Source organism: Rhopilema esculentum, chromosome 19 (assembly GCF_057945365.1).
Source record: "Rhopilema esculentum isolate cy_ngs chromosome 19, ASM5794536v1, whole genome shotgun sequence".
NCBI classification, from domain to species: Eukaryota; Metazoa; Cnidaria; class Scyphozoa; order Rhizostomeae; family Rhizostomatidae; genus Rhopilema; species Rhopilema esculentum.
The window spans coordinates 1,349,274-1,375,569 of NC_142833.1; the positions used below are offsets into that span (position 1 = coordinate 1,349,274).

General features: G+C 37.1%; 2 protein-coding genes across 7 annotated transcripts in view; one reads left to right on the forward strand and one right to left on the reverse strand.

The window, feature by feature from the left end:
* Positions 1 to 314: 314 nt before the first annotated feature.
* On the forward strand, positions 315 to 24,836 carry LOC135688307 (high-affinity choline transporter 1). Of its 6 annotated transcripts, none has more exons than XM_065205098.2 (10): positions 315 to 559; positions 13,066 to 13,283; positions 13,669 to 13,776; positions 16,022 to 16,326; positions 17,665 to 17,796; positions 18,213 to 18,366; positions 18,628 to 18,860; positions 19,354 to 19,603; positions 20,901 to 21,134; positions 21,468 to 24,836. In XM_065205098.2, exons 2-10 carry the CDS (start codon positions 13,097 to 13,099, stop codon positions 21,569 to 21,571), a joined length of 1,707 nt encoding a protein of 568 aa, XP_065061170.1. In that variant the 5' UTR covers positions 315 to 559; positions 13,066 to 13,096; the 3' UTR covers positions 21,572 to 24,836. The 6 variants fall into 6 exon arrangements, with proteins under 6 accessions (XP_065061170.1, XP_065061176.1, XP_065061174.1 ...); XM_065205104.2 differs by having other exon boundaries at positions 13,071 to 13,283; XM_065205102.2 differs by lacking the exon at positions 315 to 559 and adding an exon at positions 3,752 to 4,050.
* LOC135688306 (uncharacterized) overlaps positions 23,582 to 26,296 on the reverse strand; it is a 31,133-nt gene continuing 28,418 nt past the window's right edge. The window contains exon 17 of the mRNA XM_065205096.2: positions 23,582 to 26,007. Coding sequence (XP_065061168.2) covers positions 24,736 to 26,007 — 1,272 coding nt within the window. The 3' untranslated portion in view covers positions 23,582 to 24,735. The remainder of the gene's footprint in view (positions 26,008 to 26,296) is intronic.

Here is a 26,296-nt window from a genome sequence, read left to right on the forward strand (position 1 = left end):
TTCTTTTGACAAACGTCAAGTGTAACTGAGCCCTTCTTCAAATCTTTGTCCCTCCTCTCCCCGGGCTTCTAACCCTAGCGTTCCATACAATTGATTTAATGATTCCATTGAAAGCAAACAGTTTAGTATTGCCATTTTGGTACATTAAAAAACGTAAGAAAAGCACCTTCAAATTAACCAATGATTCTGTTGGTTTTCGCTTAAGCTATAACACTTAGCCATGCAACAAAACGAAGTTGTTTATTGGCTAGCATGAAGCACATTAAAGAGTGGTATAATTTTCGTTTACTTCTATTGCCATCTGCTCTACCGCGTCTTGGCGAATCGTTCTGTTTTCATTATGTCTTGAAAGCAGCTGTCCTATTTATTACGCTTTTGGCTTTAGAAGAGCAATTATCCGCTGATCATTCACAGTTCTTCAAGGCACGGGCGGCAGTTTTTTCAACGAAATAGCTAAATATAATTATTAGAAATTTATGGAAGTTGATCCTAAATTTTTGGCATCCAACTAAACGGTTGAGGATTCGGACGTCGAGGGAGCTTGCTGCAGTTTGATTAGGTTTGTTTTCAAGTTTTTAAGTAAATTATGTAAAATTGTAAATAGATCAACGCTGCAGACAAGTCAGTGTGTTTGATGTTGCAGTATCCATTGCCTAAAATCGTTATCAATTAAATTTCATCAGAGGCAATCTCATCATGGTGAATGATAATGCTATGAAACCTCATTTTGCATCTTTCAATTAGAATAAATAGACTTTGGTTTACGATAAATGAAATAAGGGTTGTAGCTACAGAGTCAAACGAAATTTTAAGTCATCTCATTAAATCATAAAGAACTGATTGCTTAGATCACTTTAAAAATTGTGCATAAATTGTGCATTTTTACTCTAAAGATAAAAGACACATCATAGAAAATACTATAAGGTGTTGTTGACTTGATGTTTAGAAATTGAGAACTCTAAACTAGTTCTACCTATCTAACCCTTGTAAGCATTGCTAGGCATTTTAAATCGTTTGTTTTTCAATGATCGTATAGAAATGTTACTTGATATGTAGCATAAAACAAAAGTTATGGAAGATTTCTTGGAAACGTGCGACGATGCGTGGACTTGTAGGCTAAGTAAATTGATCAAATTTGGTTTTGACTAAGATAATATAAGCTGGGACTGTTGAACTGCGAGACAACAGACTGTGACTAATAATGGCCCAATGTTATGAGGTCAAAATACAAGTTGCAGCTTTAGTACAAGACAACAACGAGATTAGATTGCGATAGCGAAAACTGAAAACATGATATCAAATTTGCTAAAACGTTTATACATGGGTAATATTAAAAGTATCCAGACTCAAGGTTGTGGCGTTGTTGTTGGCTTTTTCTATTCCAAACACAAGTTGTAAGCTGATTGTTTCTTTATATCGCTTAAAAACATATTCAAACGAAATACTCATCAATATTCCTTGATAGTTTTATGGTAGTTTTATCACTAATAACGGCCTACTTATGATAGCTGGCCTTTATTTCTGAAATAAAACCAAAGAACGTCTATTGGATTAACAACTTTTAAAGGATTGCGTTTTGAAAGGAGCGCTAGAGCACATTCATTGACAGGAGAGTCGCCCATCCTTAAAATGCGTTGAAGATAACTTTTCTTTTCTGAAACTGTACGGACACGTAGAGTAAGCCTACAGCTTGATCCACATCGTTATTGTTTTACAAAAAATTCTGAGGAACTTCTATGTGCCAATCATTATCTAACATACTTTCAAAAATATTTTAGCAAGTACAGTTTCAGCTGAAATGCTTTGTTTTTTATTCATCCATCTGTATTAATCTTGAAATGCGACAAAACGAAAATTATTTCATAACTTTGCTATAAACATGACTATGAACGAAATGTTGGTGATCGTGTTGACTGATTTGATTCTAAAGATATCATTAAGTCTTTAAAAACCAGATGGAACAGCCATTTCAACAGTAGCTTAAAACGATTCAAAGTTGAGTGAGAAGAGCGACTAACATTTCAGAGTTTGATGTAGGAGGGCTTTATTTGAGAAGGCTAATAAAATCACCTGATAAAGCAACAAACATTTCAAACATAATATTGTAAGGTAGCATATGTGAAATATCCTGATTAAATATAAGAACTCCTTCCACGACATTAGAGTTAGGCATTTTTTCAGAAGATCTGTGATTGATCTGGATGCACGTGAAGGGAAGAAGTCAAAAAGTGTTTGCAAACGTAGCATCAAGATTATCTGCAGTCAGCCCAAAGGGTTTTCATAAAAGGAAATATGTCCTTGCACAAATGCGCTTTCAAAACGTTATTGATACTGTGAAGCAGTTAAACATCAACGCATAACGAAGCTGTTCTCGTCTTCGACTTAGCACTCAAAGCAAGTTACATAAATAAAATACATAATTAACGATAATAAATCAAAAACAACCTTGATCATCAATATTCAGGGAATGGGGTCACGATGCGCTAATAATTGACCATCGCAGAACGCCTTTCGTTATTAGAGAGATGCTAACTGAAGGAGGGATCGTATTTTGAATGAGGCATCAAAGACAATTTTAAACATACCTTATTTGAGGCATCTATAGCAATGCCATACAACAATTGTTTATTGACTCTGGATGCCGTCTTTGTTTGTGAAGAACCTGACTTTCTGCATTGCTTCAAGATAGTTCTGTGAATTAAAGGTTAGCAAATTATAAATGCAAATTGGCAAAGCAAAATTTGAAACTAGCGATGAATTATGCTATCTTCCCGCTATTCCGTGCTATTTTCAAAGCTAAAGCCTCTCGATTGCTCTATACAAATGATTAACGCACGAGTGAAATTGTGTTGTTAATGTCTTCCCTAACAAATAAGTGCTATACGTTTAACATTTCATTTATCACAACCTATAACAAGCGATTCCTCAGCTTTTGAATTTTTCAATCAAGGCATTTGAAGGTCTTCTGGGTTGCTTTTAGCTTCTAAACTTAAACTCAATGATAGGGTGAAGAATATCAATGATAGGGCGAATATAGTGTATACATATGAAAAAGATTATAGATCTACGTGACAGTAAACAAAAGAGCTTATTTCATCCTAGAGATAAAAAGGGATGTTCAAAAAATTCCCCGCTTCTACAGGCACTATCTAAAAACATGCAGTGAGCAAAGTCAAGGGCAAAATTCCAAATGGCAGAAAAGCTATCTGAAATAAGCCAGATATAAGTATGGTGGGACAGATTCGAACAATAAAAACGATAAAAAGGCTTAAGCAAAGGCCTACTTCCGACTCATTCGCTTATTTCCATTTGGATTTGAATGTGCCTTTTTTTAGTGGGTGTGACGGATAAAAAGTGGGTGTGTAGGGGGCTTAGAATGGATCTTACCTGAATGTTTTTGCTTCAATGAGATAAAACTGCCCAAATAGAGCATTAAATGCGACAAATGTTTTCTGGTTTGGAGGGCTGCAGCTCTTCCAGCCCCAATGTTCCCCCTTATGTATATATTCTGTGTAGACACCATGAAGACTGATTTTAGCAATTATCTCTTATTAATGTGCCTCAAAAGGCAATACTAGAAGTGACAAAATAGAATATGCCTGTGCCCCTGAACCCCCCCCCCCCCTGCATCCTATTCTGATGTAGCCTAGCAACAGAAAACCCAATTGATGAATCGAAAACTGTCACTTAGTTCCATGTAGGCGAAACTGTGCAAAAACGACTGTGATTATTGCAAATGGGAGGCGATGATCCATTACTGTTTGCTTTCTGGGCTTGGCAATCTCTTAGCCGTAAATATGCATGAAAATAACTGTGCTTGAGTAACGACCAGCATGAAAGATTAATGCGTCTGGTTGCTTACTTTTGTTCTAAGTCTCTTCACGGTGATTACAGGCATATGAATTATGCAGCTGCAGGAAAACTCAAATCCTTAAGTTGACGGCAAATCGGTCAAACTCCTTTTCATTAACATCGAATGTGCCTCTAAGTACCGAAATCAAAGAACTCCATTGAAATCGCTGCTGTTCTAAACGAACCATCCGATTAATGGTATGTTTTTAAATCTTTCTAATTAGGCATTTATTTAAAATTCTCATGTTCCTAATTTATCATTTAAAAATTGAGTTTATTTGAGTTCAGTTGCTTTGTGAGAACTGAGGGAATTTTGAAATAGAAATTGTTTCACGTACTTTTTATGAATTATTTATTTCAATAATTATTAAAATGACATGGGACAAATGAAGAATGGAGTTTTTGCAAAGTCATGCGATGCAGAGAGCTGCACACTGTTGTGTGTGCCTCCGTCTCTCCGGCATCAGCTGTCACCTATTTTGTCCAGAAGATTACCAAGGGGCGTCGTATAACAAAATCAATAGTTTCTCACTTTCCTTAGACAAACTATCTACCACATGTCATTCTATGGAGAATTAAAGTTGAAAAAAAATCAACATCATCCTTTTCATCCCTCTGCACAGACTATTTATCGAGTGTTATTTTAAATAGAGACCGGAGTTATTTGTTGACATTTTCAAACAAAAGACTTGGGCTCTGAAGTTTGCTCTAGAAAACAACATAAAAAGGGTCAGTTTGTGCAGAGGGAATGTTAATCCAGATATTTCAGATTTTCTTCGATTTTACTTTGACAAATTATATCTGCCAGCATTATTGCTTTAAATCTAAAATTTTTGCTTTAGGAAATTATTTTGCGTGTTTTAGTTTTCGCCTACATTTTAAGACTATAACTCCTTTAAAAAGAAAGCAAAGCACACTAAAGATTCGTCATTTTCAATTAAAAAAACGTCAACAATTACATTACACTGAAGAAACAGATCAAGAATATAAAGTAAGAAGCGCAGTCGGTCGGGGTCAAAATAATTAATCTTTGCAATAGAATTAGCAAGCCAGAGGAAAACCCAAATTGAAATTCTTTGAATTAGAATTTATTATCTAATAGTTGCCATAAGTGGCATCCTACTAACAGCAAACTGTTTGGAAATTCCTGCATCGCCATTTTATGAGCAAAATAAGAAGGTGTCGTGTTCTTGGTATAAGAACCTCAAAGGAGTAGAAAATCAAATTCATATCAAGAAAAATTTTATAGATTGAAACCCAGAGTACAGATAAAAGTTTTAAGCCATGAATGAAAGTCTTTAGGATTTTAGACAACCTCAGCAATTCTACTGGTTAAATCGACTGTGCGTAAGCCCTGCAGTATCGAATATCGTCTTGTAAAAGTCTTCTCTAGTTTAACAATGGATAAGAAGTGTGGCCAAAAATGAGGCTGGCAGTTTGAAATTTCTTTTCGGATGAATTTCCTTTGAAATATTTTCCTCATTGCTAAATGCTTTCTAACTAGAAATTCCATACAGCTCTCAAGTTAGCATTTAGAATCCCAATCACAATTTTTAAACAATGTTTCTTGGGGGCTGTTGCCGTAAAAGCAGTGAGTTTTCACACATAGTTTGAGGGGTCGCTACGAAGTGTTTGGGGCGTATGGCTACGGGTGGATGTGTAATGTGTACAGTTGGACAATCCATTCATTTAGTAACTCAATCGTTTGAATGTAATTTGAGAAGCTGGTCATACTTGTGTATTCAGAAAGAATTTGGTATTCAAAGGGTTGTACGTGGTTCTCAGTTAAAATGTGTAGTGTGACCTGTTGCCGCAACAATCACCCTCTGTTTGAGGATAGATGCACAAGGTGGTCGTTGCAAATCATATTTTATGTAAGTCTTTGATTTTTCGTTTATTTCGTGCTTACGTTTCGATTATCGTAAGAAACATGTGCGATTTTTATCAGTGAAATAAAATCACTTATCAACGAAGAAAGGATTTAGTGTGGTGATGAATTAGAAATGTGGCCACCAGATCTTAGTCGCTCTATTAACAATGTTAATGAAATTTGGAAGTAAATGTGTAAGACTGTTTCAAGCTTGCTGATTGTATTCTTGAAGCGAGAATGTCATTTGTGAATGAAGATTTTCCTTGCAACCATTATGTTATGTAACTAAGTTAAAATACGAAAAGAGAAAATGTTTCCTAACAACGTAACAGAACATTCAGCTAAGCTTTTACAGGTTCTCTATTACTAATCAAATTAACTGATTATTCTATTCTATGCAATGCTATTCCAATATGTGCACAATTCACAATATTACAGTATCTTCAAAGCAAACAAAAATTTCAAACTCGATATTTTCAGACAGGAGTGATAATCAGGAGTCTTGGATTCCACTTGGGGCTGATGCACGTTTTTGGTTACGTTTCTGGTAATTTGTTTCCGAGGTGGCGCTGCTTATGTTCAAGAACAAACGGGGCCTAACTGTAAAGTTCACGGCACTAAAGTATTGTTGTCAGGGGCCGTGGAATTCGAGGGGCGGGCTGAGGGGGTTTAGCTCCAAATTTTCCTCTACATGTACTCAAGACCCTACAATTTATTATCCTGCTCTTGGCTTTAAGCATGTTAAGCCATCCCTTATGTTTTAGTCCTCTAGTTTGAACTTTTGAAATAACATTTTATTGTATATGTCAAAGCCATCAGAAGCGGGGGGCCGGAGCTCATAATTGTTTTTATTATAGAAGTCTTGCAACTGAATCCTCTTTCAGTAAAAGTTTGTGTCGCTAGACAGTGACTACCTCGGGCATCAGAGCTTTATGCGATATACAACTGACAGCTTGTTATCTTGGAGTCTAGGCTCTCGTATTTAGAGAAGACAGTGATATTTAGTAAATGCATTTCACATGTGATTTACAAGCCATTTAACACATATTCATTGCACCCGTAAGTTTATTCGTTCCCACTTTGGATATCTCGATAATTTGAAACATCACGAACGTGAATCCCTTTACAAAGTAGCCTTTTTGAGAAACTCCGGTCTCTCTCGCAGCTATCAGGGACAAGGGAACGACCCCTGGGACAAGGAAACGACCCCTGGGACAAGGGGGCATGTTCAGAACAAGTTGTAATGATATAAATCTTTTGTAGTTTGTAGGCAACTTTGAAAGTCAAATAATTATGCACGTTGCATGTGGTACTTCATCTGAAATAACGATAATCCAGTTAGCAAATAGATTTAGTATCAGAATGAAATAGTTTGATTGTTAAAAACACGACGATACGAGCATGTAACGTAACGAGAACATGCTCGAAACGCCGTAAACAACTCAAAACATGTGTTGAGTTGTTTACAGCATTTGGGAAAATTGATTAAAAGGCAATACAGTAAGAATTCAAGATTAATTTCCTTGATAAATATTAACGGCATTGTCATGGGCACTTGCCTTCTTATCAAAAGAACTTTCTTTGATTCCCAATTTCCTCGCAAAATTTCAACCTCTGAACACAATAAACATGATAATGGATGACTTGAAATACAAAAATCAAACTTGTATCATGAATTGAAGCATTTCATGGAAAGTCTTTGAGAAAGTCACCTCATCAATCGAGGACGTCATCTAATCATTGAAAATGCAGACACCGGGTATGTTTCATAATGAGCAAGGCATCACAAATTTTTAATTCCCCCCAACAACAAAAGTTGGCTTGTTTTTTGCTAGTATTTTCGTTAACCGTCTGCTACTGTAGCAGCTTTGAATCGATCTTGCCGAATCATTTAGTTGAATTGCAAGAATTGTTTATTTTGCTACACATGTAAACAGCAAGATTCCGCTAATTCTCATATGAATTTCATGAACAAAAATAGCTATGCGTTTCAAAACACCGTCCTTCGATTTCAGGAAGCATTTAAAACAATAAATATGAAAGATTTTGAAATTGGCCAGGGTTGCTTTCATTATGAGCGCAAAGAGACGGTTTCTCACGATTAGCGTTTTGTTTACGAGGCCAGCTTACATGTTTGTGCAGTAAAGAATGGAAACATGACAATAATTCTGCAAAGCTATTTATTGATAACAACATTGCTTCTGAAGCCAGCAGTAGGATGCTGAAGATCAAGAGATAAAGTAAGAAGAAGGTAAGATACTGGCTGTGTCATTTAGAGGGTAAGGGAAATCAGGTTAAAGCAGTTGGACCGAAGGCTACCATAAGGTATCTTATTTTATGCATAGTAGGCGGTTCATACCGTAGAAATGAAGAAGTTGTGCCAATCTTTATGAGCAAGGAAGGCCGTGCAAAATAATTTAATATATCAACTTATGTTTGGTCTCCTTCTGCGATCTAAGGATCTAATAGTGTTTTGTTTTGATAATAAAAGCTTTTATCAGAGGCATGCAACTTTTACCTAATGTATGCATAAGTTGCAAGCTGTTTGTTCAAGATTCGCTTTAGGTTAAAGAAGAATATATTCATACTAAGTTCGTGTCCGTATCAGCATTCGTGATGTTTTATCAACTAGCTAAGCAAGGGGCGAGGCAAGGGGCGAGGCAAGGGGCGAGGCAAGGGGCGAGGCAAGGGGCGAGGAAAGGGGCGAGGAAAGGGGCGAGGCAAGAATTAAGTAGTTGATGTCTGAGAAACTGCGTTAACCAGCATTACCCAATGATTTGGGCTATTTCATTCTTTTTTATCAAAAAGAAGCGTTCTTTGTCTTGTTTTTACCTATAATTTTGGAATTTCTGGGTGCAAAGCCATGAAACAAACAGTGTTTTAGCAGCGTTTTACTGATCGCTTTACTGGCGAAACAACTGTACTTTATTTTTTATGCTATCAACTTCTGGTATTAAAACCAAGTCAATATTTTTCACGCTGACTCCATTTGGCTTATGTACAAGGTATGTCAGGCCTATTGCCTCTCCGGGCTATTTCGACTTTTTAGACATCAAACATCGTTACTCGTCCTTTTCTATTATGAAAGAACCATTGTATGAGCTAAAAGCTCTGCAAACAGTTTTGTTGCTACATCTTTGATGACAGAACTATAGGTAATTGTAACTTGGTACCTTGGTATTTTGTTTAGAAACCATAATTAAAAACACAGGTACACGATTATAATTTGTTCTTAGAATTTTCCTTGCCCTCCGGCAGCCTCCTCAGTAAGAGTTCATACTGAGGAGGGCAGCAATACCAAGATAAGAAATTGGAGTTAGCTTTCAGAACCTATATAGCTAGATATATACAAGATAGCTAGATAGCAGCGCGATGGTTATTGCAACAGCTTGGCAAAAGCAAAGCGACATTTTTCTTAGCTTGATAGACACGAGATACACCTGCTTTGGCTCTTGTACACAAGTCATTAGGAATATATTAGCTATGATGATCAGTCCTTATCATTTACAAATTTTTAGGACTATGAGAGTATTTTATATCTCTTTTAATCAATACAATACTACTTTTCCTTAAGATATGACGTATATATTGATTGTCTTTCAAGAACACCTGTCCTGGAACAGGTGTTATGTAGATTTCTTGGCTGTTGAATTATTTCCCCCTTAATACGACTAGAAAACGAACTGGGTCTCTTTAAGTGCGAAATTCAAATTAGAAAAGACATGTTGTTAAAACTCATTTTGTTTTGGTTTGTTATCATGTAAACGACTCTAAAAGGCTTATCTTAATGGAAGTTTACGTAACTTTGATCTTAAAAGACGCTATATTTTAGATTGAAGAAGAAAACTTCATTCAAATTGTTAAGTCCATTCATCAACAATACACCTGGAGCGTCAATTCAAACTAACTTTGGACGTTGTGTTATCTTTATTTGTTAACCATATATGTTCTATGATATGAGTAAGACGAAGGTTGCAAAACTTAAAAGGGCCCCTTTTCAAATTTTTTAGTTAAATTTTTTTTCTTTTCAAGCTTGCAATATTTACTTAAGTGGTCGAATCAAATAATTATGCTTTTTTCTGTCAAACATTTTTTGTCCGATCAACGCAGGCTTGAAATTAAAAGTTTCCTTTTCTAAAACCTTTATAGGCCACGCCTTAATCATCACGCCCTTTAACAAATAATTGGCTCTATGCGGAACCCATATGCGGAACCCAAGACCCCTGGCGATGACAGTTTCAAATTTTTTGATTTTTGGTTGGTAGTTCGTTAAACGATAGGCCCATTTTGACGTGTCAAGAGCAGGAGATTTTCTTTTCGTAAAGGCAACGATTTAGCGTTCTGAAACCCAGTCATTAAGAGATAACAGTATTTTAGCCCAGAATTCCTGAAAGAAACTTTGACAGCGGACTTGAGATGAGATTGTGCTTGATGGGACCATATTGAAATGAGGGATTGAACTTTCGATGAATTAAAGTTTTGCAACTACGAAGGGTAGTAGACAGGACATATAGCCTGACAATCTGACATTCAAGCTAATGTTTGCTTTCTCAACGGATTCTTGTAGTAGGGAGTCCAGGCTTTCATAATCTGCCAGGTGACTTTTTTAAAAAATGCCTGGGTGTCACGTGACTGATGGCATCATTTAACGGTAAAAAATCAGACAAAATCATCGCTAGCTCTTTACTGAAGTGTTATTTTATCACGCAAATTACATATTTTGACTCGTCTCGTTGCAAGCTTTCAATCGATGTATATTTAAGAATGATTTGCCGCCATCAGTATTTTCATTATGACGTCATCAAAATTTTGCATGACGTCATCAAAGATCTTATTGTCATTAAATGATAAGTTGGCCAAACTTTGTATTAATATGAGGCTGGATGTCAGCAAAACCATTTCCTCCATATTTTTTTCAATCAAATAATTAGTATTTAAATCATTTAAATTACGTTTGTGCGAACTGCAGTAGCCAAAGTTCGAATAAGGTAGTGCTATCTGTCGATGCAGTCACTTCTTCCTCCGAAGTTGCAAAGTCTTGCTCCCACTCTGAACCGGACAATAAGTTCTTTGCATCTGCATTTGACTGTTGCACTAAGTCGCAAGAATGTCTTGAAACTATAGGCTATCCAAGATGCCCTCGCGCTGGGCTGAAGGTACATGACTTTCTTCAATAAGACTATCTTCTGCTGCGAAATATGACCATCTCATCAATACTCCATTTGGCGTTTTCTGGTGGTAGATTTACATATGGATTTGACTCCTTGCACATGAAATTAAGAAGAACAGCTTTATCTCCTTGTCACAGTACACCTTCAGGAGTTGCAAGACTAGAGCTATGGTTTTGATGAGATGTGCAAATGCCTTTTCGATAGAGACAGCCTTGCCAGTCTCGAAACCTTGGTGATCTTCGTTCATTATTGAGACAGCTTTCGATGTTTTCTTGGATTTTTGTGTGCACAACAAAGTAGAGGTCATCAAGGCAAGTGCATAAAAAAGGTTTGAAGCAAAAGATTCTCCAAGGTAAAAAGAGTTTTTTACAATGATGCAAACAAAGAGAATCTAATAAAACTTACTCCCAAATTATTTCGAAGCGCTGAGGCTCACAGGCTCCAGACAATTCCATTGGTTATAACTTACGGAGAAGAAGCATAGGAGACTTCAAAAAGCAAATAAAAGTCCTTCCAAGATGTAACCACAAAAAGGCTGAAACCAGAATGATTCTGCATGCTAACTCGCAAGATGCAAAATAGTTCTTGTTGCGAAGGATACTGATGTAATTTTGCTGCTTGTTCATGCAATGCAGAAGTGCAAACCCACAAATGAGTGGTTTATGGCATAAACAACAAACAAACCGTCGAGATTTGAGGCATCGCTCAAACGTTTGGTTCAAAAATTTGCTGTGTTCTCCCACAGATCCATGGAATTATGGGCTGAGCAGACTCTCAAAAAGAGTTATCGCAGACGTAAAGACATTCGCGAAACTGTAGAGCATAGTGGAACACTATATTAAAGCCGCTTAGAGACAAGGATTCGTATTTATCAATTCTGAAAACCTGAGGAAAACCGAGGGGGGGGGGGGGGCTGAGCCCCCCCTGGAAAATAAGGAAGTGCTTCACCAATTTTTAGATTAGTTTGTTATATTATTGGTTCCACGCATAAACATTTTGGGTGCCTAAATAGAACTGATGATCTCAACCTAAAGAAACTGATTATGATTTAAAAATACACTTTACATCATCTCATGTGTGTTTCTTCTTCCTCGATAATGAAAAATGCACGAAAAAATCACCTTTGCGCCCTTAGCTAATCCATTTTCTATCTTGTGACACCAGCAGCTGCAATTAGGAATTTTCATTAATTTTTTTAGCCCCCCCCCCCCCTGAAAAAAATGCAAGTCTACGCCTATGCTTTGACGTGATAAACTGTCTCACGTTACAGTCCATAAAAGAGAAGCAATGTCATCCATCTCATGCATTTGTGCGCCTTCGCATTTTCCTTTTCATTTTCATCTTGTAAAATGAAGTGATGGAACAAATGAGACATTGGTTTGGTGCTAGTCAGCAAAATGCATTTTGGATCACAAATAAGTGAATGATACCTGACCTGAAGTTTTTCAAATAATATTGCTAAATAAAAAACATTCCAATATATCTGTGTATAAGATGCAAAGAAGATAGTGCGATTGTGGGAATTTCTTATCGTGTTTTTAGGCTGTTTTATAAGCTATAGTAAAAAATGCGTTTATATATACATATACACAACTGTAGAGAAATTTTGACTCAAACATGGCTTTTTGACTTTCAATGTCTGTTGTCAGGAGATCTGTGTCTTTTATACTTATAGTTTACGTACTATAGGGGGCTAACTGAAAGCTGTTTTGATTATTCTTAACCTCGGGCAAACACGTTTATGTGATCTAGATCTAAGTGTCTTTTTCTGAGTCAACGTATTTCGGCTCGGATATGGACATATATCTTCACAACATTGCTAAAAGCTTTGGACGGGAAATGTACAACGACTCCAGAGTTTTCCACTTGAGCATGTTTACATTAGCTCTCTTGGTACAGGAGCATCTGCGAGGGAGCAAGGACAATAAAAAAGTGCTCCCTAGTATTACGACACTGTCAGAAAGTATTACGACACAGTTTTTTTCGTCGGAAAAATAACAAATCATTTTTTGCTTAATTAACAAGTGGCTGGATCGTTGATTCCTTTTCTCTATTCAGCGTTACGAAATGATAGATAAAATAAAACTTTGAGCCTTTTTAAAAAAATTTCATTTTTAACCCTTCAAACGCAACGCCAATTTTCAAGTCTCATATCTGTTATATTTCTTTCAGAATAGATAGGAAGAAAAGTGCAACAAACAACATGGAAATAAACGTTGTTGGCATTATTGGCATCGCTGTATTTTATCTGCTGATCCTCGTTCTTGGAATCTGGGCTGGCTGCAAGAAATCGAAGCACCAGGAGAATGGAGAGCAACACGATGAAAGCAATGAAGTCATGCTGGCTGGACGGAGCATTGGGCTTTTTGTTGGCTGCTTCACCATGACAGGTAGAACTTTTCCAAATGTTTCATGACAGACAGACAAGTTTAAGAAGTTCCACGACACGTAGAGTAGTTTAGGCCATCTTTGCAATGCAAGGAATCTCAAGCACAAGTTTTTTGCAAAAGGCTCTTGACATTTATGTTGATTTACACTAATAAGAGTTTCTTCCCTCTACTTCTGGTGCAACTGAACGTTTTATCGAATCCAATTTTATTTTCAAGTACTAAGAAAAGCTGTACCTGATACGAATAACGTATTCCAGTCTGAATCCCGTGGTGTCGGATATACAAACCCCATTCTAAGCTTCATGTTCTATGTTATTCGACAAATTTTCTTGCAGACACGGCTTATGTTCTGATATTGAGTCTTTTTCCTTTAACCTTTTTACAGCTACATGGGTTGGTGGTGGCTACATCAATGGAACTGCGGAGGCTGTTTACAAGTACGGACTCACGTGGGCTCAGTCATCATGGGGATATTCCTTGAGTCTTTGCTTTGGTAAGTTGTTCCTGCACAACGCCTTTGTCATTTTAGCTTCGATGTTTTCGATTTTGGATTATGTCGTCTCGCATTGGAACACTTCTTTTGATTCTGGAACACTCCATTCCATTATAGAACAGAGTAGGACAGGAGTTTTCCTATTCTCTATAAACTTTTTCTATTTTGGAACACACCTTTCCACTATGGAATACTTCATCGGATTTTTGGAGCAATTCTTTCCATTTTGGAACACTTCATTCTATTCTGGGGTATGATTTCTACTAGGGAGCACTTCTTCGCCTGATAGAATACTTCTTTCCACCAAAGGACAACACTTTATCTCATTTTAAGAGATTTTTTTGCATAGATTTCCTTGGTAAAGAGAGGAAATCATTGTAATGAATATTGGAACAACTCGTCTCACATTAAAAACTTTTCTTTCTTTTTCAGTTCTTAAAATTATTTAACAATTCTTTGAGTTCTGGAACACGTTTTCTCGTATTATGACATTTTTTTACGATTATAGAGCACTGCTTTCTGTTTTAAATACAACTCTTTTTGATACGCTTCGTCTCATATCAGAAATCGTGTTTCTAGTCTTGAATACTTGGCATTATTTAGAACAGGTCTTTCTATAACATGGACCACTTTTTAGCATTTTCCATCAACTCTCCTTCTTTAGGAGCACTCCATCAGCCGTTCTTTCAATTTTCAAGCACTCAATGTTATTTTGCAACAAATATTTTTTCAATTTCGGACAATGCTTTCCTTTTTGGAACTCCTGTTTCTTCCGTGGATTAATTTTCTATACTTCGAGCAACTCTTGGTCGAGCATTAGAACACTTCCTTTTCCTATGTAGAGCACTTTATTCTGTTATAGAGCCCTTCTTTCAATCTTGGACCAAACTTTTCCCATTTTTTAACAAATCCACTTATTTTAGAACATCTTTTTTTTACAATTTTCACACAAATGTAAAAAAATGGGCTTTCAAAATACATTGGAAGCAAGATGTGACGAATTTTTAGTGAACAAAAAACGGGAGTTCGTAAAAGCAGAAACAACAGTAGTTATAATGTTTCCTTGCTACATAGTATTTATATTGGCAAGTGAGGGTGCTGTGTTGGCATTGAACCCAGACTCCTCTCTAAATACACAGACTGATCATTCCTCTCAACTAAAATCAAGGGCATTGAGATTTCCAAGAGTCTTCTAAAGTTGGTCGTATTTCATCTTTCATATTGCTCTCAAACTTAATGTAAATAAAAATTACAGGCATGAACTTGATAGGATATCAATCAAACCAGGTATGAACCAAGTAGAAGCTTGTTTAATTACTATTATTAAAACGGGTCACGTGATAAACCCTTTATACCTGAAGTAGTAATTATTCCAGACTTAAAACTGAATTTTCACTAGTATGTAGAACAGAACGGTTTAAGGCTCTCTCTGCGCTTTATTTTCTGATCTTTGCTTAAAAATTGAGCTTAAACTAAAAATAACTTCCTTTAAATTTTAGTTTTACATTTACAGTTGTACAGTAGTACAGACACTTATATGCACACTAATTTCAAGAGATCGCACTATGGAATTTCTTTCTGCAAGCATTGCAGGCACATTGCTTTCCCGAATGCAGAATTTTAGTGAGCATTTAGAAATGTTCTTCACTTGTTGTTAACCTTATAATGGAAGCAAACTGAAAACCTTTTATACCCACATTGCTAATTGATTGCGTTCCATAGTCTGTGGGTTTTAACGCTAATAAAAAATTTCTTTCGATTCGATAACTTTCATACTGATGTTTCGATAATTTCGAGATTAAAAGTTTTGGAAGGGAAAAGTCTTTTATTAAGGTGAATTTATAATGGTGTACAGTTTAGAGTATGTTCAAGTGTCAACAGTTTGATTGAATAAAATGAACATGATTCTCTGCAGGTTCAGTTTTGGCTTGAAGATTACATTATGATCAAATATGAGAGTGCTAATGGTTGTGTCGTTCATTGATTTTTCGAGTTTCATTTGTCATGTATTACTGCAGAATTACCCAATAAGAGGGTAGTAATGGAAGTGGTAAATTAATAAACAACTTTAAACCGTCTTGCTCTACAAAGCGACGCATGTCTAGTTCTGTCTACAGCACCGAAATGATACTGTAATTGAAAAGATAACGGGTGTTCTTTATTTACCAATCTTTGCTCTCTTCTACAGCTTGTTCTGAGTTTGGTATTAAATATGTAATGAAAAGGAGGCACTTTTATCCTTCAGGTGGTTTTCTTTTTGCAAAAATAATGCGGAGGCGAGGCTACGTGACAATGTTGGACCCATTTCAAGACAGATATGGAATCAGGGTGGGAGGACTTATGTATATTCCAGCATTCCTTGGTGAGTTGATTTGGTCGGCGGCCACGTTGAACAGCCTCAGTGCCACGATCAGCATCGTCATGAATATCTCAAGGGAACTGTCTGTTGCAGCATCAGCATGCATTGCGGTGTTCTACACGTTTCTTGGCGGTCTCTGGTCAGTGGCCTACACAGATGTTGCACAGTTGATCTGCATGTTCATAGGAATGGTAAGCAATCAAAGATGACAACGTCAAGACATTCATTTTTCAAAACCATTTTGAATCGCAGTAGCTTATAAGGGTCATATACAGGCATGCCGGAGGCAGGTGGGGGCTGGGGGGGGTTTATCCCCCTCACATTTTTGCTCAGGTAGTGGCATAAAGTAAAACGGGGAAAAACTACCATCAAAGTTTGCTAAATTGTCTAGAGAAATCCCTCCCCCCCCCCGCTCCAAAATGTGCTCGGGCGTCCCTGATATACCTCAAACCCTCTCGAATGCAACCACAGGCAACATTGTCGTAGGTCGCTTCTGTGCATAGTGCATGACTCACTACTATTGGCAGACAATTACTGTTTCGAGCCTTCTGCTCGAACCTCATACAATAGCTAAAGAATATTGAAATATAAATTAGGATGGGGCCAGAAATATCTAGATACCAGGAAACGAAAAACCTAACTGCCTAAAATAATACCTATGGCTAAATGTTTTCTGTCGGAAAGAAATCTAGAATCTAGATTTAGTGAGCAGATAGGACCTACCCCTCCCTCCCCCCTCAATGGTACCAAAATGCATAAATGTGAAAAATAATGTTCTCTTAGACACAATTATCAATGCATTATCTGAAAGACCCTAGCCTTGGCCTGAAACTCAGTCAAGTTTTTTGCTGGATCCGCCCATGTTGACCATGTACATTTTTTATTTTCTTATTCAGTAATTAAGTTCTAAGCAATATTTGCTCAATTATACAGAAGACAACATTAAAAGAAGGAAAAAACCTTCAATATATTGATTGCAATCATATATTATGAAAGTCTAATAATAATAACGTAATTTTTTTCAAAAAAAAGACTATACTCGGAAGATCAGCTGCACGGGAATCGATTACAAATGAAGTTATTTATATTTTCGATTTTTCAAAACTCTAAGGAAACAATGGAAATGGTTCGAGATAAGAAACATTTCAGTTAACCGGGCTGCAGGCGTATTGAAGAAGGATTAAGGAGAAAACAGAAATTGGTCAAGATAATGAAAGTTTCAATTTCCAGTGTCAATAGGTTGTTGAAAAATGTTCAAGGGGAAACAGCAACAGTTTGTGTTGATTAATGTTCAAGTTATCCGGTGTTTGAGAGTATTTGGAAGTATTGAAATGGAAAAAAGAAACGGTTCAATCTAATAAAATTTCCAGATGCCCGAGGCCCAAGTTATGGGAATTTCATTGTACTAATGACAGCAGCAGAAGCAAGAATAGCAACATACGGCCATTTGAATTAAGGATCGAATGAAAAGACTTAACTTCTTTGCTATTGTAGTGCTTCTTATTTTGACGTCATTTTGTCTCTTACAGTGGCTTACAATTCCATTTGCATTGACTCACAAAGCCGTAACGCCGATTTCACAGACGAAGCAAACTTGGGTTGGAGACCAAAGTTGGGAATGGGGATCCTTTGGGAATTGGATGGACAATGCCCTGTTACTGGTATGTTTACACTGATTTGGCTGAATAAAACGTGATATTGTGATGTACTTAAATGCAAAATTTTTAAAGGGAACCAGTTTTCATGGACTTGGCATTTGGAAAGAAGAAAAAAGGCCCTTAGAAGACTACTCCCAAACAAGCAAGAATTAAAAATGAGGTCACAATTTGTGCTGATGAAGGAAGCTGGGTCCTGTTAGTTCTTTTCCAGTATAGAGCACTTCTTTAGATTTTGGAACACCTCTCTCTAGTTTTGAACACTTCCTTTCATATTGGAGCACGTTGTTCTCATTGAAGAGCTTTTTGTCGTTGCATTACGGAAAACCCTTTTTTATTTTAGGAGCTTTTTAAGTGTAGCTTTAGGAAGGTATTCTATGTGCTTTGGATAAGCAATTAATATTATGAAGTCATTGTCATAGATATTTGGTGGAATTCCATGGCAAGTCTACTTCCAGCGTGTGCTATCCAGCAAGACCCACAAGAGAGCGCAGTACCTCTCTTTTGCAGCCTCTGTTGGGTGCTTGATCATGGCAGTGCCATCTATCCTTATTGGTGCCATTGGTAAATCCACAGGTATGCTCATATCAGAAGCTAAATAAGACAAACCTTGTTGAAAGGATTGTAGGAGGTCAATCTTGCAAAAGGCTACGAAAGTTAGTGAATTTATTTGACGGATTCTTAGAGAGTATCGTCAATCCAAAGGAAGTTAGAAAGTGTCGTCCTCCCGAATCTTTTCCTTTAAAAAGGTAACTCACTTTTGTTTGGTCATGTAGCGTTTATTTCCAAGAGCTGTGATACACATTGTTATTGTATTTCTGTTTTATTTCTTTGTAGACTGGGAGCAAACTGGGTTCAACTCAGTTGCTGAAAGGGACAGCAATGGCTCCATGATAATCAAGCCATCGATGATAATGCCAATGGTTTTGCAGTACCTGACGCCAACGTGGGCATCTTTTGTTGGCCTAGGGGCGGTGTCCGCAGCTGTCATGTCCAGTGTCGATTCGAGTGTGCTGTCTGCAAGCTCTATGTATGCACACAACATTTACAAAACGATTTTCAGGCAGCGGGTGAGGGTTCTTCATTATTACTCTATCTACTAGCAAAACTTTGTAAAATACATTGATTCATTTAAAGCGAAGTACCCTAAAACGGCATAGAATAACTTTACAGCCTTAATCCTCGAAAAACGTTACAATGATTATTTCTTCGACTGAAAATGTCAGGATATCTTTTAAAAGCTCTTTTCTCAAAGAAACTAGTTCTTTACGTAACAATTCTTTTGATCTGACTTTAGAGGCTTGCATCAAAAATAGATTGTAAAGGGTTGGTCTTCTGTTTTTGCTGTAATGTTTGGAGTATAATGTGAATTACTTTGGGGTTTGTGTGATAAGCCTAAATCGGTACATGGTCAGAGCATCGCCTCCAATACCCTTGGTACGCCTCCCACACCAATTTGCATGGAACGAATAGCATTTTCATGTTATGTTAAAGCGAACAGACAGATTGACATTGTTGCATTCGGCATTTTAAATCAATAATTTTTCTAAATTCTTCTTCAAGGCTTCAGACAAAGAAGTCATATGGGTGATTCGAGCATCCATTATTGTTGTTGGTGCCCTAGCAACAGCGATTGGACTGACAGTTGAATCCATATACGGACTCTCCTATCTCTGCTCTGATATAATCTACGTCGTGTTGTTCCCAGAATTACTCTGTGTGCTCTATTTCGGTTATTCAAACACTTATGGTGCCCTGTTTGGTTACATTATGGGGTTCCTTCTTCGACTTTTAGGAGGCGAACCATTGATCAGTAAGTACAATATTTGACATGATATTTGCTTCGCCAACGGTATCCATATATTCGAATAATGGAACACTTATGTATTGCTGAAAGTGATTGAAATTCTTGTTACATGTTAGATTACAGGTCATTTATAAAGTGCTCGATGTATTTGGTAAAAAGAACAGGATAGTTCTAAGTTGCTACTCAAAGTTTCAAGATTAATACTACTACACGCTTATTGTTAAAAGACTATTCATATATAATTATAATAAATATTCAAATATTGATTTTTTTTGCTAAAAACTTGTTTATAAATAATTTCGAAAAATATTCAAATATTGGAAACTTTTTTGATGAATATGAAGAAAATTAAATCAAATAATCAGATTTCAAAGAACATTACGTTATAAGCTGTATATATTATATACACAGATTTACTTTTTCGAAATTATTTGAATTATTCAAAAATGACCTAAATGATTTTGTATTCTTGCTGTATTAACTTCAAGTTCAAGTGTTTGAAGTTAGTTCAAAGCCAATTTCGACATTGATAGGCATTTTCGGCATTTTACAATTTTATTATCACACACTTTTGCAAGATCTTTATTCATTACTGCACTGTTACGAATGCCTGTTACTCTGAAATATTTTTATAATCAGGAACGAAAACATCTTTTCGAGCCAATTCCAATTCCATTGACGAATTCTTATTCATTTTTCTGGTTTGTTAGACAAACTATCCATATTTGCCCAAGCAATGTAGAAATTTGTGTCACCTCATTTGAGATAGAGAAAGAACGTTGAAAGAGAATGTAGTTTGCACTAGTAGAGCTAGGTAGTTAGGCTTTTTGGTTAGTAATTACCCGGTGGTAACTTCAATAACAGAGGATGAGGTTGTGTCATTTTGAAATAGAAAAACATACTCTAAAAGTTATAAATTTTCCAAAACCCTACCCTAAAATTTAGATACAATATAAAATTTATAACCTTAAATTTAAATGAAATTTGCAAAAATCCAACAACTTAACCAAGCAAATGAAAATGTTACCGTTCTTTTAAAAATGATACCCCAAAACTTATGGTCATGCTAAAAATCGATCCCAAAAATAATTATGATCATGTTTGATTTTACCTGAATCGGTAGCCCAAAATTGATTTTCTACTTAATAAAAGGTACCCCCAGAAAGTAGGAAATATCATACCAGTGTAGGTGGAAGTTATCCCCCCCCCTCCCCGAGAGTATTTAAACATCCTCACTTCTTGTTCCAAAGTCTCTGGTGCAAAAATCATATAACGCAAAAACATTGTATTGTTTTATTTCTAGATATGCCAGCAGTTATCAAATATCCGTTGTACAAGGAGACCAAAAATGGATCATTCATACAGAATTTTCCCTTCCGGACCCTTAATATGGTGATCACTCTGTTCTGCATAGTGTTTGGCTCGCTTTTGGCACAGGTTGTCTTCAAATACTGCCTGAGCTTGAAATTCGACATTGCAGGGGATTTTCAAAATGGCATCCCCAATATTGAGCTAAGGAAAATGGTCAACTTAAAAGGTTTGTCCTAGTTTGAAGATCTTTACAAGAATTGTTGAGTCGATGTAGGGAAAGTTATTATGAACCGAAAAATGCTGGTAAAGTTCCAAAAACTAAATAGTCAGAGAGAAGATACCTCAGACATATATTTCCTAGCCAGGGGCATGCTGAAATAGAGCAGGATACAGTTAATCTTTTTCATTTTTATTTCAAGAAGAGTTATTTTAACACAATGTTATGCACTTTTATACCGTAAACAGGCGTTTGCACAGCCAAGTTTGCACTTAGGTTGTTGAAGTCAAACTTAACCGTGTATAAGAAATATAAAATAAATAAAAGTTTTGCAAATTTCAGGCGTGGATATCAAGCCCGAATACAAGACCGTCCTACTTGACAATGCTGCGACAGCTAATGGCAAGGAGTCCCATGAAATGGAAGAGCACATGAAAGCAAACTAGGCCCTTTTGTCGATCAATATTTACAAATGAATATTTAGGCTTATTTTAATGCGATGGAGAACAAGTATATAGAACCTCCATATTTTTGCTTATCAGCTATAGTTTATGCATTATGCGTAGCCAGGCTCAGGCAGGACCGCGTGGCCTCCATATCATGGCTATGAAAATATCAAATAGATATTTATTTTCTTTACTGTAGACACGATCCTGCCTTGCTTACCAGATCTTTATTCCGAATGACGGCGGGGCTAAGGTAACCAGGGCAAGGCAACTACGAGCTTCAATTGCTAGTGTAAAGTAATGCTTATGTATGAAGGTTAAAAGAGAGGGATAATAACGTGGACAAAGTTTTCTCAGCATAATCAGCTTTCGCGTACTTGAAACAAACAGGGAATGCACTTGTCATAATTCAGTCAGGCCAAGTCTTTGGAAATCATGAATTACTTTGCTAAAATGTACAAATTCTAATGAAACTTTTATGAAGTGGCTTACCTTTACAGTCTCAGGTGTGTCTGTGTTGAATGTAAATCATATTCTATTCTGTCAAAATTCTTTAAAACTAGTTCGACATGTGTCCTTGGTCCACTTCTTTTTAATTCGAGATGTTAGCCAACAAGCCAGACAAGACCCACAGTCTGTTCGCATTCTCAATGACAGTGCACAGTTATAGGAGCTTGTTTGATTTGTTTGCTTAGGCCAAGCAGGGGAAGTAACGAATGCCAATATTTGTCACGAGGTTTCCCCTTGGGTGAAAGAAAACGTGCAGGAGCATGATTTTTGTGCTCTGCTTGTAGTTCTGAGCATAATGCCGACCCAAGACTTCATTTGTATGCAAATTATACCTATAGGAAAACAACTCATTATTTTGCTTGTTTTTGGTATTTTTTACCTTTCCCGGACAAGATTGTATAAGGATTATGTCAGATGTACCAAAACGTTTAAACAGCACTACTACTTTAGGGAAACCAATCTAATCAACTGAGGTTAGATAATACTTCGTGTAAAACAGCATAACATACATATCGATCATGTATTGTACTTTGAATTGTAGACTACAGTTTAGCTTGCCTCCCTCGTATGCTCTAATTGAAAATAGTAGGCCAATAAAAATCTCAGTGTAACATTATGGAAGGACCATCGAGCTTATCTACAACCGCTTAAAAGTTCGTTAGATAAGGAACAATGTTGGCCTAAACACAAACGTAAAAACTGCTTTTCAATTAGCTGATAATGTCCTTGTCTGTTTGAAGTTTCGAGGAATTGGATGCAAAGCGTGTGTGTTAAAGAGACATTTAAAGAGTAAGTTGCAACTTATACATATTTCGCAAAACAACTCTTTTTCCATATTAGATAAACCCACTCTTCGACTTGAGCGACGTGAAGTAAAAATATAGCATTGATATTACTGCAGAATAATGTGTGTAGCAAATCATTATATAGTTATATCTAACTGTGATTGTTAAAGCTTTCAACAAATATTTTTTTTTTGTCTCTTCCTTTGCCTAAATGATAGTGCATATTTTTTTAACGATGTAAATATGATTCTGTGGGGATACGTTCGAACCTCAACGTTGAGGTGATGGCTTATTCGAGAGATCATTTGAGAGGGGTACTTATACGAGAGTTGGGTGTATTCGAGAGTCGAAGCTTAACGGTAAGTAAGGCGAGCATAACAAAACTCGATTTGAGAATATTTGACAAATGCTCCTTAAGTGCATGCACAAAATCTAGAAACTATGGGTAACAAGTGTTGTGTCTTTATGCCTGTACTGTCACGCATATAGAGTATCTGTAACTAAAACAAAAATGCGTCAGGACATGGTGCCTGTAAGTGAAGTTTGTTCATGGCGAGGACCCGAAGCACAGGCCATTATATCAGTAGCACAGTATACTGAGCCATCCTCATAAGTAAATCAAAAATACCTCGTTGCAGTGAGAAAGTCAGTTTCAGGCTTTATATCTTTAAGGTAAATTAAGGTAATGGAATGACAAGACAGGGAAACAACGATATACAAACCATTTTCTGTTATCGAGCAAACAACGATAAATTGTACATTTTAAACATCCCTATTTTACACTAAGTAATGTACAATTATGACAACAAATAGAAAAGTAACACAACCATTAAATCTTATCAAAAAAAATTGAAATCTAATATTGCACCAACAAATCAAGAACGTTTGCCAACACAATCCTAACATTAGAAACAGGTGATTTTGATATCGTGATCTACACGGCATGTTTACAGATGTTACATTGACCAACGAAATGTTGATCGTTTACGCGTTACCTACGCGCATAAAACGCAGGAGAGCTAGGGGAATCGAACTGAGGCTAATATGGAATAATGAGGCTAAAGGGGTTTTAAAAACTAAGTTGAAGGTGAGGAATCGATAGGTGAATAAATTGAAAGTTCTAATAGATGGAGGACTCGTTCTTTATAAATGCAAAAGATAACTAAGCTGCTTTTAAGCAATAAATTTAATTCAAGATATTGTCCCTATATTGTCTTGAAACGGACATGAACTAACTTTATTGAACTGTCAACAACAACCCCCCCCCCCCCTAATGTCAACTTATCAGTAAAAACGGCCAGCCATTTCTTGATTAATATAATACCGCGCGGCGAATAACAATATGGTTGTTACTATCAACCATGTCTCGACATTAAACAACTCTCTTTGCGCCAAATGGCGAGTATAATTCAATCAAAATTACAGCCAACTTTCAGGTCAACTTTACATTCATACATATAATGCGTGAATGGGACCTTTAAAGGGAGGGGATGAAAATTCAGAAGGAGGAGCTAATACGGGAAGGAGAGACAAAACTATTTAGAACATTGTTCTCCAAGATTCATTCAACACTAATTAATATAGAAACAAAACGATTCTGTTGTACAGAGGAAAATAAACTAAAATGGGGTTGGATATAGAATGTGCTTGAGACATGAGTTCTAATCTTTGAGATCATTTTTCAAGTATCTTAATGGAAAATCATGTGAAAATAACGGCGATAGTTATCACGATAAAACCATAAACGATTTCCCCTTCAAGTTTACTACAGTAGCGTTATAATTTTCAATTTACGTGTGTGTTTTCAACTCACCGCTATAACAAGAACCCTTCGATGCGAAGACTTCTGTCAATTTATGTACATGTTAGTTAGTCTTCACAAAGATCGATTGTTACCGGTTTTACGGACAAAGGCGTGTGTGGTGGCGTTATTCGCCCGTGTAGACGTCGAATGTGTTCAATATAAGCAGCTGGAGTGAACGGAAACTGTTCTCCGCGTGGCAAAGTCCGTTCGTTAACTGGCAAGCCACGTTCCGGTAGCGACATTACTCTGTCGTGTTCGGCTTTCATTTTTGGATCAATGGCAAGCGATCTCATGTGTCTGAGATATTCCTCGTGCTCTGCTAAAAGTCTTAAATTCTGGTGAGCCAAAGGATCGGGAAATAAATGTTCTTGATGAGATCTAGCAACCTGACTTAGCCATAAATGGTAGGCCGTTGGGTCATGTCTGAAGTACTCATGCAGCATCGCCGGACTTATTGCTCCTTCTCGGGTGGGGATTCCACCGGGTCCTAATAGAGCATTACGCATCCTTGGGTCTTGTTGTATATGATGCAGTAATTCCTCCGGTCGAAGTAATGAGGTTTCATGTGACAGTCCTAATGACGGGGGATGCCCTAGCACCGGATGGGCATTGGAAGTCGCCGGTTGATGTTCTCTCGGTACATTGTGTCTTTCTGCATTATCACTTGGATGTAGGTGTAGGTGCGTGTGTGTATGCAAATGAGAGTGTAAATGAGGATGTCCATATCCGTACGGCAGTCCACCCGGCGGATCAATATGAGGCCGTGGAGACACACGCGAAATATTGTCAATATTAGGGGGGTTTGTAGGACGTGAATTGTGTGACGGAAACACTGGCAATGCAGTCTGTCCGGGCACTGGTACATCAGGGTGAGGATGACTTTGTGCGGACATAGGCCTGTTGTGTCCTGCTGGAGGCGGACCATGTTGGCCTGGGTGTATGCTGTGCCCAGTATGTCCACCATGTCCATTGAAACTGGAGTGTCCCGGAAAGTTTGAATGTCCGCCAATGGGAGCACCGTGCTTACTAAATACATCTAACAGATGTCCAAATTTAGGGTGATAGTCTACATTTTGTTCAACAGGGCTATGTGACCGCATGTGACCCCCAGACATTTCATGCGGAAACGAAACAAACTGGTTAAAATGAGGTGGCCAAAATGGCGAGAAGTTTGGATTGGACCGGGGGTCTTCACCCGACGGCCAGTAGTTTCTGATGGCATTTTGAAAATGCGAAGTTATATGCGCAGGAGCAGATGGGTTGGGCGGTGGCGAAGAGTTTGCTTTCAAATCAGGTTCACGTGACTTGCTGCTGGAACTCGAGGAAGAGATTGTATTCTGTGAAAGAGAGACGGATATAAATCAATCTCTATCACTCAGAAAACCAACACAAATATGATATCAATAAAATGTCTATATTCTATATTCTATATTCTATATTCTATATTCTGATAATCCTTTAAGCTTTTTCCTGACAACTTTTACATTTACGAACAGAATTATCCAGGAAGTAACTTCAGGATCGAACTGTATATCCATGAGAACAATCTTGAAACCTAAACAAGGATGGCTTATTGTGCACTCAAAAAGCTCGGGACAGAACGCGGAAAACATTGTGATCCACGAA

Coding starts and splice junctions, on each gene's coding strand:
- LOC135688307 (XM_065205097.2), top strand. CDS start 5,693: ATGCACAAGGTGGTCGTTGCAAATCATATTTTAT. Junction 16,327..17,664: donor TCTGCATGTTCATAGGAATG/GTAAGCAATCAA, acceptor TGTCTCTTACAG/TGGCTTACAATTCCATTTGC. Junction 18,367..18,627: donor TGCCATTGGTAAATCCACAG/GTATGCTCATAT, acceptor ATTTCTTTGTAG/ACTGGGAGCAAACTGGGTTC.